Source organism: Saitoella complicata, assembly GCF_001661265.1.
Source record: "Saitoella complicata NRRL Y-17804 unplaced genomic scaffold SAICOscaffold_19, whole genome shotgun sequence".
Taxonomy (NCBI): Eukaryota; Fungi; Ascomycota; class Saitoellomycetes; order Saitoellales; family Saitoellaceae; genus Saitoella; species Saitoella complicata.
In genome coordinates, this window is record NW_017567010.1 from 1 (window position 1) to 13,180 (window position 13,180).

A 13,180-nucleotide genomic window follows, 5' to 3' on the forward strand; every position below is an offset into this window, starting at 1 on the left:
CTAACCCTAACCCTAACCCTAACCCTAACCCTAACCCTAACCCTAACCCTAACCCTAACCCTAACCCTAACCCTAACCCTAACCCTAACCCTAACCCTAACCCTAACCCTAACCCTAACCCTAACCCTAACCACCAACGACTACCTATTGACATCCTAATGCTGCTCCCACACGATCGAATCCAAATCAATACCCTCCTGATGCCATCGCCTGTCGATGTACTAGTAATAGATTTTGCAGAGGTTTGACTACCCCCATTACTGTAGGTAGGTCATAGACATGAACAGCGTATGCGTTGGTGATTGAGACCGAAAATGCACGGTCTGTTCATGGAACGTCCCGCCCACGGATTCCAACACACATCTCCTCGCACAAAATCACGCGGACGAGCCGTTAATGCATTTCCGCCATTAAGGTCGCATGGATGTGCTTCTCCTCTCTCGGCGAACATTCCCATTCGAGTAATTCCAATTCCCGTTCCCAACGGCAATCCTTACACATGTCCGTCGCAACTGCCGTGAACTTCGAATGCGGGTGATCCGAAGTGCGGGGTGCACGTGCATGACCCGCACCGGCAGTTCTCGTGAAACTCGCGTACCTCCTCGTAGCGAGAATTCGCTTGGAGTTAACGAGACCTACGCGATATGAATGGGGTATGTCTCGGGCAAGCGAGGCTCAGCAGTTACAGTGAAGATGAGTGGAGGGAGGGGAGAGTTTGGCTAAAGTGCGGGGCCGACGATTGGCGTTCGTCGGGTTAAGCTTGATGAGGATTCATGAGGAAAGCTTAAATACCGGGCCGTGTCTCCTCGAGCATTCTGTCTTCACAGCAGCTGTTCTCGACAGGGAGTACCAAGCCCACGAACGACATCACTTCTATCCTCTTATCACCGCCAATCAACACCAATCTTAAGCCACAGCGAACGACCGCTGACTCAGTCACTCATCATGGACAACCCCTCCAAACGCTCCACCCCCATCTCCAATGATCCAACCCTCTCCGAAAAACCCCACGGTCACCACATCGAGATGGCCCTCGACGCGTCCGAGTCCGGCATCCGTGACCCCGTCGCCGAGAGGCGTCTCATCCGCCGCGTCGACTGGCGCCTCATGCCAACCATTTGCGTCCTCTACGCCCTCTCCCTCATCGACCGTACCAACATCGGTGCCGCCCGCGTGGACGGCATGGCCCGCGACCTCAAAATGATCGGAAACGACCACTACTCCATCGCCCTCCTCGTCTTCTTCCCAGGCTACTTCCTCATGGAACTCCCCTCAAACCTCATCATCCGTAAAGCCGGAACCGCAAACTGGTTATCCTTCATCATCCTCGTATGGGGCGCAATCACAGTCGGTATGGGCTTCACCGAGTCCTGGGTGACCATGTCAATCTGCCGCGCTCTTCTCGGGATCTTCGAAGCGGGTCTCTTTCCAGGCTGCGTGTACCTCATCTCCTGCTGGTACCAACGCTACGAAGTCCAAAAGCGTCTTTCAATCTTCTACATGTCCTCCGTCCTCGCATCCGGATTCGCCGGTATCCTCGCCTACGGACTCGGCCGCCTCAACGGCCGCCACGGCATCGAAGGCTGGCGCTGGATCTTCATCGTCGAAGGCGCAATCACCATGGCCGCCGCAATATTCGCATGGTTCTTCATCGTCGATTTCCCCCAAAAAGCCAAGTTCCTCACCGAACACGAACGCGCACTCATCGATGCCCGGATGAACGACGACCGTGGTGATGCCGTTCCGGAATCCTTGACTGCCGCCCTCGTCATGTCGCACCTCGCCGATTGGCAGATGTGGGCGTACTCCCTTATGTTCATGTGCAACACCGCCGCCGCATACTCCCTCGCCTACTTCATCCCCGTCATCCTCAAAGGCCTCGGCTACTCCACCGCTCTATCCCAAATCCTCACTGCGCCGCCCTACATCCTCGCCATCATGTTGTCCCTCTTCACCTCCTGGTGGTCCGACAAAACTCGTACACGTGTTCCGTATATCCTCTTTCAAGCCGTGCTTTCGATTTTGGGATACACACTCGTTTGGGTCGCTCCCAACACTGGCGGAAAATTGGTCGGAACTTTCCTTGCTGTTGCGGGTGTCCAGCCGAATCAGCCCAACATCATCACTTGGATGCAAAACAATGTTCGCGGAACCTCGAAGCGCGCCGTCGGAGCCGCTATGCAAGCAGCCATGGGCGCAATTGGTGGTATCGCTGCGAGTACCGTGTTCAGGGAGAAAGATGCACCGGGTTACCACAACGGGTTGTTGGCGATCATGATCTTTCAGGTTGGTGTTATGGGGTTGACGGTCTTCTTGTATATGTACAATCGTGCTCAGAACAAGAAATTGGATCGGGAGTTGGGAGAGGGTGTTGGGTTTAGGTACACGTTGTGATTTGGTTGTGCAGCTGTAATGTCTTTTTGGCTGTGTACGATAGTATACCCCTTCTAATTTGCTTCGACTTGATGGCCCTTTTTATGACCTGTGTCCATGCGAGTTATCAGGCTTCACGGAACCTCCTTAGAGCTCAAGGCAAAGGTATCCGTGGGTTGTCGAGAACCCGGCCGAACGCGTACGACGTTTGGCAGACATTTGCCTGCGACCGGCCTATGATTTCCTCGGCCCCAGCAGCCTGAGAAACGCCCTTCAGAGGAACCATTGGGTCAGTCGTAATATGAACCGCCATCCTTCCCCCCTCACGACACATGTCGCAATTTGTCGCCATTCGTCGCAATCACACATGTAACGTAGACGTCCACGCCTTTCCCGTTTCGGCACACAACCGCACCCGTCCTCCCCATCCCCTATATATACCTCTCCCCACCTACCCATCATTCAACCCCTCCGCCTCTTCACCCGCTCATTCACCTACATCCCCCTTGGCATGCCCACCGCAAAACCCCTCCGCGCCGAAACCCTCGCCGCCATGGTCCGCTCAGACCCCACCCCCTCCTCCCTCCGCATCATCGACGTCCGCGACGACGACTTCGAAGGCGGACATATCCACGCCGCGACAAATGTGCCCTCATCTGAGTTGACGGGTCGGTTGGGCGAGTTGGTTGATGAGTTGAAGGGGGTGGAGAAAGTCGTGTTTCATTGCGCGCTGAGTCAAGTCCGGGGACCGAAAGCTGCGAGACTATATCTCGAGGCCAAAGATCTGTTGTCAGAAGGAAAGAAGGAGCATGATCTACAGGGTCACGCTACGGATACGACTGAATCGAAGGAGGAGGGGAAGGAGCAGGAGGTGTATGTGTTGGTCGGTGGATTCTATGAGTGGCAGAAGCGGTATGGACAGGAGAAGGATTTGACGGAGGAGTGGGAGCCTGAGATGTGGAAGAACTATCAAGGTTGATATGGAAGTCGACTTAAGGTGAGTGGAGTTTGAAGGAGGCAGGGATGTCTTGGAGAATTCAAAACATGACGCACGTCTGGCTGTGAGGTCGGATCCGCAAGGATCTTCAACCAGGGAGGCAGTTTGTGTGTAACTGACGATGTTTAGACAAGAACAAGCGTAAGAAATATAATTTCATTCGAAGTTGACCGATACACCCATCCTGCAATACATAACGCGGATTACTAGAAAAACGAATGACATGAGCACGACAAAGGACACAGAGTCCGTACTTACTCCCACAGGAACAAGCACATCTTCCGTGCCCTTCTTTGGCTATTCCCGCCCTACTTGCGCTGCCCACCGCCGTCTCCGCTGCCAGCTTTCCCCCCTTGCTGCCCTCCACCCCCCGACTGCCCTCCGCCTCCTCCTCCTCCTCCACCGCACTGGCCGGAGTTGGCGTTACGGTCGCCCGCGCTCTGGGCACGGGCAGCAAAGCCGGGATTGTTGCCGGACTTCGCCTAGACAAGAGGTTAGCAATGAAGATAGTGCAATTGATGGTCGAGAGTGGTGGCAGACTTGGCTAGACTGAATACGGGAAGCATCGGATTGAGACATTTTGCCAGACATCTTTGCTGTTATTGGGTTCGGGTGTTGTGGATGAAGTCTTCGAGTTGATGTTGACGAGAAATCCTCCCACAGTGACGGAAACGGTGCCTTCTTATACCCAGCAGTCGGAAGGCGGAAGCACCGAACTGTCCGTCTTTATCACACCACCATCTTGACATGGCGTGCGGGATCAGGTCTTGTGATGTCTATGCACAATCATCTCGCGTCTGCCCTCGAGGCTGCCCCACTCTTCGTGTACGTATTAACTTGGCATGCACGTTTATAGGGTTATATATGCTTGGTAGGAGCTTCACAGGAATTCACTTCTCGTTCACGGCTGGTGTCGAGGATGACGTTTGTGCGCACAACCTTAACCCCTCCTCCAAACTCACCACCAACTGACCAACCTCGATGTTCGTATACCCGCTCCTACGACGAGCAGCCAACTGCAAACCACAATGCCTTATCCGCTGCCTCACAACCAACAGAATCAGCTCCCCCGTCCCACCACCAGACAACGCAAAAGCACGAGAAGCAATGGCACCCCTAGTCACAAAGAAACCCGACATCAAATTCAAAGAAGACGAATACGACGAGGTAAGAGAACCTTGAAATATTTGCACCTAAGTGCGACTCACTAACGGTTGTCTTACAGGACCTCGACGACGAAGAACTCGCCGCAAAACAAATGAAAGCATACTGCCTCATGGTCGACCACACCGGGAAAATATCCCGTATATCCGGGCCCTTCGACCGCGCAAAGCTCATCGAGGAACACGAAATCGAACCCCGCGATCTCCGGAAAATCGATACGGACGTACACAACATCATCCCCTCCATCACCATCCGACATAAAAGCGTGATCGTGAGCACACTCGCCCTACGAGCCCTCATCAACGCAAAAGCAACATACTTCTACGTCCCGGACGCGAGCCTACAGGATGACATTACACTACCAACCATGGCAGCCGTAACCCAACCCCTCCAACTAAACCCCTCCGACACCACACCCCCCGAACTCCGCTCCCACACCTCCCGCACAAAACCAAAGAGATCCCTCCTCCCCGAAACCCAAGAAAAAATCCTCGAACGCCACGCAGAAGCAACAGAACTAGCCAACACAGCATCCCGCCTCCTCCGCCGCCGCTGCCGTCGAATCATCTCCCACGGCGGTCCCGCGGGGTTACGTCCCATGCCAAAATCCGAATTCGAGATGTTGGCACTCGAGGCGACATTAGTAAGCGTGATGAAACTACTCGAGAGAAGCTTGGGGAATCTGAGGCGGGATATGGAAGCGCTGATTGAGGATCTCGAGGAGGATGTCGATCCGGAGGGATTGTTTAGCATGTTGTCGATGAGCAAACGCGTACTCGCTTTCAGCCGACGAACGAAACTCCTCCAATCAGCCCTCGCGAACGTCCTCCACCGCGACCTCGCCCAAACCGCCTCCAAACACAAATATAATGAGCTTTTCGACACCGAAGAATCCCTCCGCCGCGCACAGCTTTTGATCGAAACCTATTTAAAACGCATCGACGAAATCGTCGAAGGCGCAGAATCCCTAACATCCGAATCCCGCAACACAGAAACAAACGTAAACCTCGTCATGGACACGATGCGGAACAACCTCCTCGCGCTCGATACCTCCATCTCGATCCTCACGCTCGCGATATCATCCTCCGCACTCGTCGCAGGGTTGTTGGGGATGAATTTGACCAACTATTGGGAGGGGAGTCAGGATGCGTTTTTGTGGGCTTGTTCGGTTGCTGTTGCGTTAGTTGTAGGGATTGGGAAGGGAGGGATGGGGGTGTTGAGGGGGATGAGTCGGGCGAGGTTGATGAGGAGGTTGGGACAGGGCGTTAGGCATTCGCGAAGGCAAATGCTGGATTAAGTAGATAGCATACCATACATTACCCATGACCTTCATCACATAGTATGTGATCGTCAAATTAATCACACAAAAAGCTACTACACCAAGAAAACCGCACCTTCTCAAGCAAGCAAAACACAAAGCTATCTACTTACTCCCACCCAACATACCCCTTCCCAATAACCCTCCAAATCCTAACCTCCCCACTCTTCAAATCCCCCAACTTATAACTAACCTTCTCAACCTTCTTCCCCTCCCTTCCCTGTTCCCAAGCCCTAACCTTCTTCTTCGTGCCATCCCACTCAAAGACAATAGCGACATGTTCCGGTTTCCCGACTTCCATGGCATACTTGGTGTGTAAACCCCCCTTATGTCCCTGGAATTTGGTGTTCCGGAAGGTGATGATATCGCCCGCCCTGATCTCATCATGCTGAATGACACTCGCGTTCGCTAGGTTTGCGTAAACCAACGCACCCCAACTCCTCGTACCCGGACTTCGCAACGCATCAGGAATCTTCGCGACGACGTCACGAACGAAGGTAAACGCATCACCAGCCCCCACGACTTTCCCCGCAAACCCCGCCGCAGCCTCCTGAACCCTCGCTCCGAACCTCGCCCACGCATCCTCGAGTGCCATTTGTGATAGTTGCGGCGGTGGGGGTTTATGCGTCTGCGATAACTCGACCTGACTCGGATTCTGCGCATCAAACTGTGCCGAAACGACGGTCTGGGAATAATCTTGGAACAAGACATACACATCCTTCGTCACGATCGAATGCCCACCCCGCCTCGTCTGCGTCGACTCATCGATTTCAAAGATCAAGTCCTTCGGTCTGTTCTGGAAGACGGGTGGTGGCGTGTTAGGCTGCGTCCACCACATACTCATCCGGCCCAAATCGACTTCACGGGCAATATGCGCATTCGGACCACCACCATAATCAAGCGACCGTCTCGACTGGGTATTGGCGCGGTTGAGCCCGATGGAAGGTGTGTAGCTCACCTCCGTACTCGTCCGATAATCACCGGTGGGGATCCGCTCTATCGCCGAAGGCATAGGCGATAACGATTCCTGCGGGGCAGCAGGAGGTGCCATCACCGGTGGTGGTGCCGGCATGTCCCTCACGGGAGGCGGAGAGAGCGGCGGAGGAGGAGGTGCTGCCCGGGTATGAGGCGCATCGATCATCATAGATGGAGGCGGTGGAGGGGGAACATCCCTTTGGGGCAATCCCGACGGTGGTGGAGGTGGCGGCGCACGAATAGCACCCTGCTGCACTGCCTGAGGCGGGGGAACCAGCTCCTCTTCCTCCTCCTCCTCTTCTTCATCCTCCTCAACCTCCTCATATTCTTCCTCATCCTTCGCAGGTACCGGCGGCGCAACCGGTGGAAGCGGAGGCACTCTTCTCATAGCTCCAGGCGGTGGAGGAGGAACACCCCTAGGCGCCTCCATAGACGCCTGCCGAGGAAACGTCGGGCTAACAGGAGACGTAGACAACGGCTCACCCAAATCCAAAGCCTTGCTCAAAATATTCGCATGCTTCGCAGCAGAGATCAACTCCGGATCCTCGATGACGTAACTCTCAGTAGACTCTGTTGGTCCAGTGATACCCAAACCAGCACCATCCGTGTGATCAGCCAGCTTATACTGCTCCTCGTGCTGCGTTGGCTGAGGAGGTAAGTTGGCAGGAAGGGGCGGCGACATCGGAGCCGAAGTCTTGGTGGCGGGAGGCGACATGGGGATCGCTGGCCTCATACCACTACCACCAACATACGACAGCCTCTTCGAAGCCGCAGTCGGAGGAGACATCGGAGGTGGGCTGGTAACACCATCTTCACTGTCCTCCGTGATACGCGTAGGCACAGGCGGAACGGCGATAGGCGCCGGTGGCGCAGCCGCACGATTAGGCGGCGGCGGTGCCACTACCTCGGGCTCGACTTCACGGCTCGGCGAAGGAGGAGCAGGTGCTCGTGCTGGGGGCATAAGGGCAGCAAGTGGAGCCGCAGCGGCAGCAGCAGCAACAGGAACAGGAGGCAACCCCAAGTCCACAACCTCCTCCTCCTCCTCATGGACAGGCGCACCAGACGGCATAGCCGGGTGCAAGTCCTCCACATCCCTGACCTCGTCGGCCGGGATCTCCCTTATCCTCTCACCTTCCTCCTCATTTTCCTCTTCCTCCTCCTCCCGCTCAACCTCAGCCTCGTGTTGAACAACATGCGGCGCAGCAATCTTTGCCGGCGGCGGTCCCATACCCGGCAAGATCGGCACTGGTGCCATACTCCGATCATCAACATCCTCCTCGTGTCTCTCGACATGCTCTAGTGCATGCTTGGGCTTCGACTTGACAGCGGGGGGTGGCGGCGGCATACCCAATGCCATACCCATCATGCCCATTCCACCACTCATCTTCGCCATACGCTCTCTGAGGGCGATACGCCTCGCAACTTCCGGATCGACGTCTTCCTCTATTTCCTCTTGCTCCTCTGCTTCTTCCTCCTCGTGCTGCACTGTCTCCTCCTCGGCATGAGCGGGAGAATGCGCAGGCGCCTCGAGATCAGGATGCGAGGTATGCGACTCAACCTTCTCCACCGGCGCAGCAGTCCCAGGCACCATCACTTCCTCCCCAACTTCCTCCGGCTCTTCGCTAATGGCGCTCTCCTCCCTCTCCCCCGTAAAACTCGGCCGTTCCTTCCCCGGCGTCCCCAGCGTACTCTTCCGACTCTCACTCGACATCCTCCTCGGGACCTCCTCCATCGAGCCCTTCCTCTCACTATCAACACTCTCCCTCGGCGTAGGCTTCGCAGCCGGCTTGGGTTTCGGAGGTGGAGGCCCACCCATTGGATTCAAGCGACTCTGCTGCAACGCCGCGATTCTATCCCGTAAACTACCAGCCTTTGGCGCATCCTCCTCCTTCGCCTCCATACTACTCGTCCGACTCAAACTCGACGAAGCATCGTGTGCTGCCTCCCTCTCCACCACGGGGGCCGGCGGCGGGGGATGAACGACCTCATGCTTCCTCAACTGTTCCGGTTTGGGAACGGCGGGGGTGGAGGTGTAGGCTGCAGCACTCGGCGGCGGCGGCACGAATGGCTTCTTGACGAAACTGCTCGGTTTCTGCATCGGTTTGGGGGCGATGGGGGCGTCGGCGCTCTTATTGAACGCGGCGATACGATCACGGAAACTCGAACCTCCACCAGTCGAGGGGGAGGGCTTATCCGAGGTTGCGGAGGGTGGGTTTGATTTGGGGGTTGAGGGAAGGTTGGTGGTAATCGTTGGTAAAGGTGCAGGCTTTGTGGCAGCGGCGACGGGTGGTGGGGCGGCGACGGGTGTTGGCTCGGACACCGGCGGTGGAGGGGAAGCTGCCCTAATGAGCTCTTCCTGAGCAGCTATATCAGCGGCTTTGGGCCCAGCAGGTTTAACTGGAGCCGCGACAACTTCTTCTTCTTCCTCATCTTCCTCCTCGGGTTCAGGGTCATGTACCTCCTCCCTGATAGGCTCGGCTACCTCCTCCTCCTCCTCCTCCTGTGCTTCTTCCTCCACTTCGCCCACAAAATTCTTCGGAAACATTCCCTCCCTCCCCCCAACCTTTCCAAAATACCACTCCTCATCCTCAATACTCGTAACAGTGATCACGTCACCCGCATCAAACGTAAGGTCGTCATCATGATCTGACGTATAGGCATGAAGCGCACGCACTGAGAACGGCGGCGATGGAGCCATGGAACTGTCGATATGTTTAATGAATGCTGATGGCGGCAGGATACGTGCGTTCTTGGTGTAGTGTTTCGCTGGATATTGACGTGCGGGAGATTCGTGCGGCTTCCGGCTTGGCCCGCGCATCTGAGTGGTGATGACGACCGGCACGTGATCGGCTCTTGCACGCAGACCTTTCTCAGTTCGAGTCGCTATCGATTGCAAATATCGTAACATTTAACATTAGTTCTTGTGACGGTAACGAAATCGATGTCGGCGTCGATATGTCACGGTTCAGCGAATTTCCCACGCATACGTGCACGCATATCCATCACTCGCAACGATTCAGACTGCAATGGCCTGGCCAAGTGTTGCTTTATTCCCATTAGCATCACAGTTGAGCACGGAGCATTGACGATTCCCATGATCATTTGGAGAATCACACATGCACATACTCGTACGCACCGAACAAGGATAAGCAATTATTGCAATGAACTGATAGCAAAACACCCAAACTCCATCCCTAATACCGAACCCACGCCCTCCCTACTCCCCATTCCCATTAGCATTCCACTCCCCACCCCTCAACTCAGGGTATTCTTTCACCACCTCCCTCCACCCCCCAACCAAATCCCGCACCAACTCCCCCCCCTCCTCACACCCAACACTAACCCTCACCACCCCCCCTTTCACCCCCGCCTCCGGCACAGAAGCATGCGTCATCGCACTCGGTACAGATACGAGTGATTCAACGCCACCAAGAGACTCCGCGAGCGTGAAGAGTTTTAGGTGTGAGATGAAGAGTTTGGCTGCGGCGGCTGCGGCGGGGGAGGAACTCGATGTGGAGGAAGCCCCATGGGGAGGAAGGGTGAGATCGATGGAGAGAAGGGGCCCGGGGTGGCGGGATTGGGTGTTGGAGAGTGCGTGGTGGCGGTGTGTCGGCAGTCCAGGATAGATAACCGGACACCCCAACCCATCCAGCGTCCTTGCAATCACCGACGCCGTCTCACACGCTTTCTCCATCCGGAGCGCAAGTGTCTTAATCCCCCGCGTAACGAGATACGTATCCCACGGACTCGGCACCCCCCCCAACGTATTCGCCAAAAACCCCAACCTCGTACCAATTTCCTCAGAATTAGTGACCGCAGCCCCCAATAACGCATCCGAATGTCCACCGAGATGTTTCGTGGCAGAGTGTACCGCGATCGTCGCGCCGAGGAGGAGAGGACGTTGGAGGTAGGGTGAGAGGAAGGTGTTGTCGACGACTAGGATTGTGGAGGGGGAGTGTTGTGTGAGGAGGGAGGAGATTAGAGGGATATCGATGATGTTTAGGAGGGGGTTTGATGGGGTTTCGAGCCAGATCATGCCTAAGCCCTCAACGAGGTGCGGGAGGAGTCGTGCTGTAACCTCCTCTTCCGAGCCCGAGAGGTCGACGAAGGTGACGTCGTACCCATTAACCTCCCGCCCGACTTTCGTCAAATACCGCCTCGTCCCGCCATACACATCCGCCGAACACACAATCCTCCCCCCACCGCCAGGTTTCACAAGCTGCGTTACAGCATTAACAACCGCAACTCCACTACTAAACACAACCCCCCACTCCGCTTTCTCCAACGCACAAATCTGCTCCACCAACGCCGTCCGCGTGGGATTCCCGCCGCGGGCGTATGAATAATCCGATATCTGCACGCCTGGAGCACTGTGCGCGAATGTGGTGGTGAGTGAGAGAGGTGGGATTACGGCGCCGGTAAGTGGGTCGGGGGCTTGTCCGGCGTGGATTGCGAGGGTGGAGAAGTCGGCGTAGGAGGGGTCTGGGCGAACTTTGATGGGTTCGACTGCTGGGACGGTCGATCCATTTGGACTGCTTGTTGGGCCGGATTTGAGTTGAGTCATGCTTGATGATAGGGAGAGGCTGAGGGGGTAAGAGCGGTTTATATAGGGCTCGCGATCGGTGGGGGGGAGGGGGGGGGGGGGGGCAGCCAGAGAGGCCCGGCAAGCACGCAATCGATTCGGTTGAGGTGGGTGGCAGACTTCTCCCGTGTATTTGGTGCGGATGACATTTGCGGGTAACTTGACTCTTCACTTTATTGAAAAAGAATCAACAGTATCAATATCGTACGAAGAACTTCCTTCACACACCCGCAAACCAGCAAACAGAATATCTCAAACAAAAGAACACCTCCACCCTACCTCCCCCTACAACCCATACCCCATAGCCTTCATCCCCTCAATCCCACCCAACCTCTCCAAATCCCCCCTCGTCCCGCGCCCAACATGCCCACTCTCCCCCTTCCCACCCGGGAAATCCGGCGGCGGGACACCCCCCTCAAACGCCTCCCTCTGCCTCTCCAAATACGCACGATTCAACCCACAATCCGGCGCAGCAGGGATATAGAGAACCGAAGAATCCGAGGTACCCGTGTGTGAGGAATCGACGGCATGGATCGCGTCACAGTGCCACGCGACGTACGAGCCTGGTCGGACACGGGGGATATGCGTCATCGTCTCCCCAAGACGTAGGTGTGGATGTAACTCCTTCGTCAACTCTTGCGCCATACCCGGGGTCGCACCATGTAACGCACTCTCCTCCCCCCCCACAAACCTCCAATCCCTCAACCCCGACCTCGAAGATCGTGGAGCAAAAAATGGACGGAGGATGAAGTATGCCGTAACCTCCCTCAACAACGGCAACAACAACAACGTTCCCTCGCGTGCCCCGACATCAGACATGCTCATCCACCCCTGCCACATCCGAAACATCGAGCACGCACCCGCTCCATCGTACATATCCATCCTCACACCCAACCTCGCCCTCGCATTAAACGGGTCGTACGCTTCCCAGTTGCCCGAGAGGATAGGGGCGTAGAGTGAGCGATACCCGGGGTCTTCCCAGCGTTCGACGCCGCCGCCGTCGATGTGGGGACCGAGGGCGAAGGAGGTGTCGCCGGGGGTGCGGATACGGAGGCGGTCGAGGTAGGTTAGGGGTTGGGTTGTATCCAAGTGGTCCTGGGAGGAGGACGAAGAGGATGTGGAGTCCCAGAGACCTAACAGGAATTTCTGGGTTTGGAGGAGGTTGGGATGCGACCTCGCCGCGATCTGCGCCTGCGAGTGGTAGAGTTCGTAGACCTGGGGGTCATGTGCCGGGAAGGCTTTGGTGGAGGGGTTCGCCTTGATGTAGCCTTTGATGTCGGATTTGTATTTGAGCGCTTGGGATGGTTCGATGACATTGTGGATCACGACACTCCCGCGTTTCTTGATCTCCTCAACAACATCCTTCGAAACTTCAGACGCCTCAAGATCAGCGAACTCGAGCTCAGGAATGACAGAAGATCCCCGGGCTATGATTTCCTCGAGACCCTGGTCGAGGCGATTGATGAGGCGGTGCCAGGACTGTTCGAGGGCATCGCGTTGTTCGGGGGAGGAGCCAACGATTTGTTCTTTGAGAGTTGCGAACCGTTCTGGGAGGGGTTTGGCTGGACCTCCGGATAGAGAAGCGAAGACGGAGGAGATATCGCCTTCTTTCTTGGCCATGGTGGAGGTGGTAGCCATTTGCATAGACCGCTTCCCGCCCCCGTTCAAAACCGAAGTCAATGTAGCGTTATTGAATCTCGTAACTCTGTACATCTCTTCAAGAAACCAATTGTAATAGTCATCTCCATCTTTCAAAGGATGTTCCCCACTC

At 55.9% G+C, this 13,180-nt stretch overlaps 7 protein-coding genes across 7 annotated transcripts; 3 read left to right on the forward strand and 4 right to left on the reverse strand.

Annotated features, from left to right (window-relative positions):
* Positions 1–1,026: 1,026 nt before the first annotated feature.
* SAICODRAFT_59679 (MFS general substrate transporter) lies at positions 1,027–2,394 on the forward strand (the record flags this gene model as incomplete). The annotated part of the gene is made up of 1 exon (XM_019169699.1): positions 1,027–2,394. One exon carries the CDS (start codon positions 1,027–1,029, stop codon positions 2,392–2,394), a length of 1,368 nt encoding a protein of 455 aa, XP_019022583.1.
* Positions 2,395–2,639: 245 nt separating this feature from the next.
* SAICODRAFT_145148 (Rhodanese-like protein) lies at positions 2,640–3,507 on the forward strand. The gene is made up of 2 exons (XM_019165516.1): positions 2,640–3,370; positions 3,440–3,507. Exon 1 carries the CDS (start codon positions 2,885–2,887, stop codon positions 3,350–3,352), a length of 468 nt encoding a protein of 155 aa, XP_019022584.1. The 5' UTR covers positions 2,640–2,884; the 3' UTR covers positions 3,353–3,370; positions 3,440–3,507.
* Positions 3,508–3,678: 171 nt separating this feature from the next.
* On the reverse strand, positions 3,679–3,961 carry SAICODRAFT_8773 (uncharacterized protein; the record flags this gene model as incomplete). Its single annotated transcript, XM_019171514.1, has 2 exons — positions 3,679–3,852; positions 3,911–3,961. The coding sequence occupies 2 exons, from the start codon at positions 3,959–3,961 to the stop codon at positions 3,679–3,681; spliced, it is 225 nt and encodes a 74-aa protein (XP_019022585.1).
* Positions 3,962–4,477: 516 nt separating this feature from the next.
* On the forward strand, positions 4,478–5,831 carry SAICODRAFT_26577 (uncharacterized protein; the record flags this gene model as incomplete). The annotated part of the gene is made up of 2 exons (XM_019166948.1): positions 4,478–4,537; positions 4,596–5,831. 2 exons carry the CDS (start codon positions 4,478–4,480, stop codon positions 5,829–5,831), a joined length of 1,296 nt encoding a protein of 431 aa, XP_019022586.1.
* Positions 5,832–5,961: 130 nt separating this feature from the next.
* SAICODRAFT_20499 (uncharacterized protein) lies at positions 5,962–9,603 on the reverse strand (the record flags this gene model as incomplete). Its single annotated transcript, XM_019166270.1, has 1 exon — positions 5,962–9,603. Exon 1 carries the CDS (start codon positions 9,523–9,525, stop codon positions 5,962–5,964), a length of 3,564 nt encoding a protein of 1,187 aa, XP_019022587.1. The 5' UTR covers positions 9,526–9,603.
* A 40-nt stretch (positions 9,604–9,643) lies between these two features.
* On the reverse strand, positions 9,644–11,463 carry SAICODRAFT_145249 (uncharacterized protein). The gene is made up of 2 exons (XM_019165517.1): positions 9,964–11,463; positions 9,644–9,872 (listed from the first exon to the last, which is right to left on the reverse strand). Exon 1 carries the CDS (start codon positions 11,389–11,391, stop codon positions 10,045–10,047), a length of 1,347 nt encoding a protein of 448 aa, XP_019022588.1. The 5' UTR covers positions 11,392–11,463; the 3' UTR covers positions 9,644–9,872; positions 9,964–10,044.
* Positions 11,464–11,694: 231 nt separating this feature from the next.
* SAICODRAFT_59674 (DUF1479-domain-containing protein) lies at positions 11,695–13,053 on the reverse strand (the record flags this gene model as incomplete). The annotated part of the gene is made up of 1 exon (XM_019169697.1): positions 11,695–13,053. The coding sequence occupies one exon, from the start codon at positions 13,051–13,053 to the stop codon at positions 11,695–11,697; it is 1,359 nt and encodes a 452-aa protein (XP_019022589.1).
* Positions 13,054–13,180: the final 127 nt, after the last annotated feature.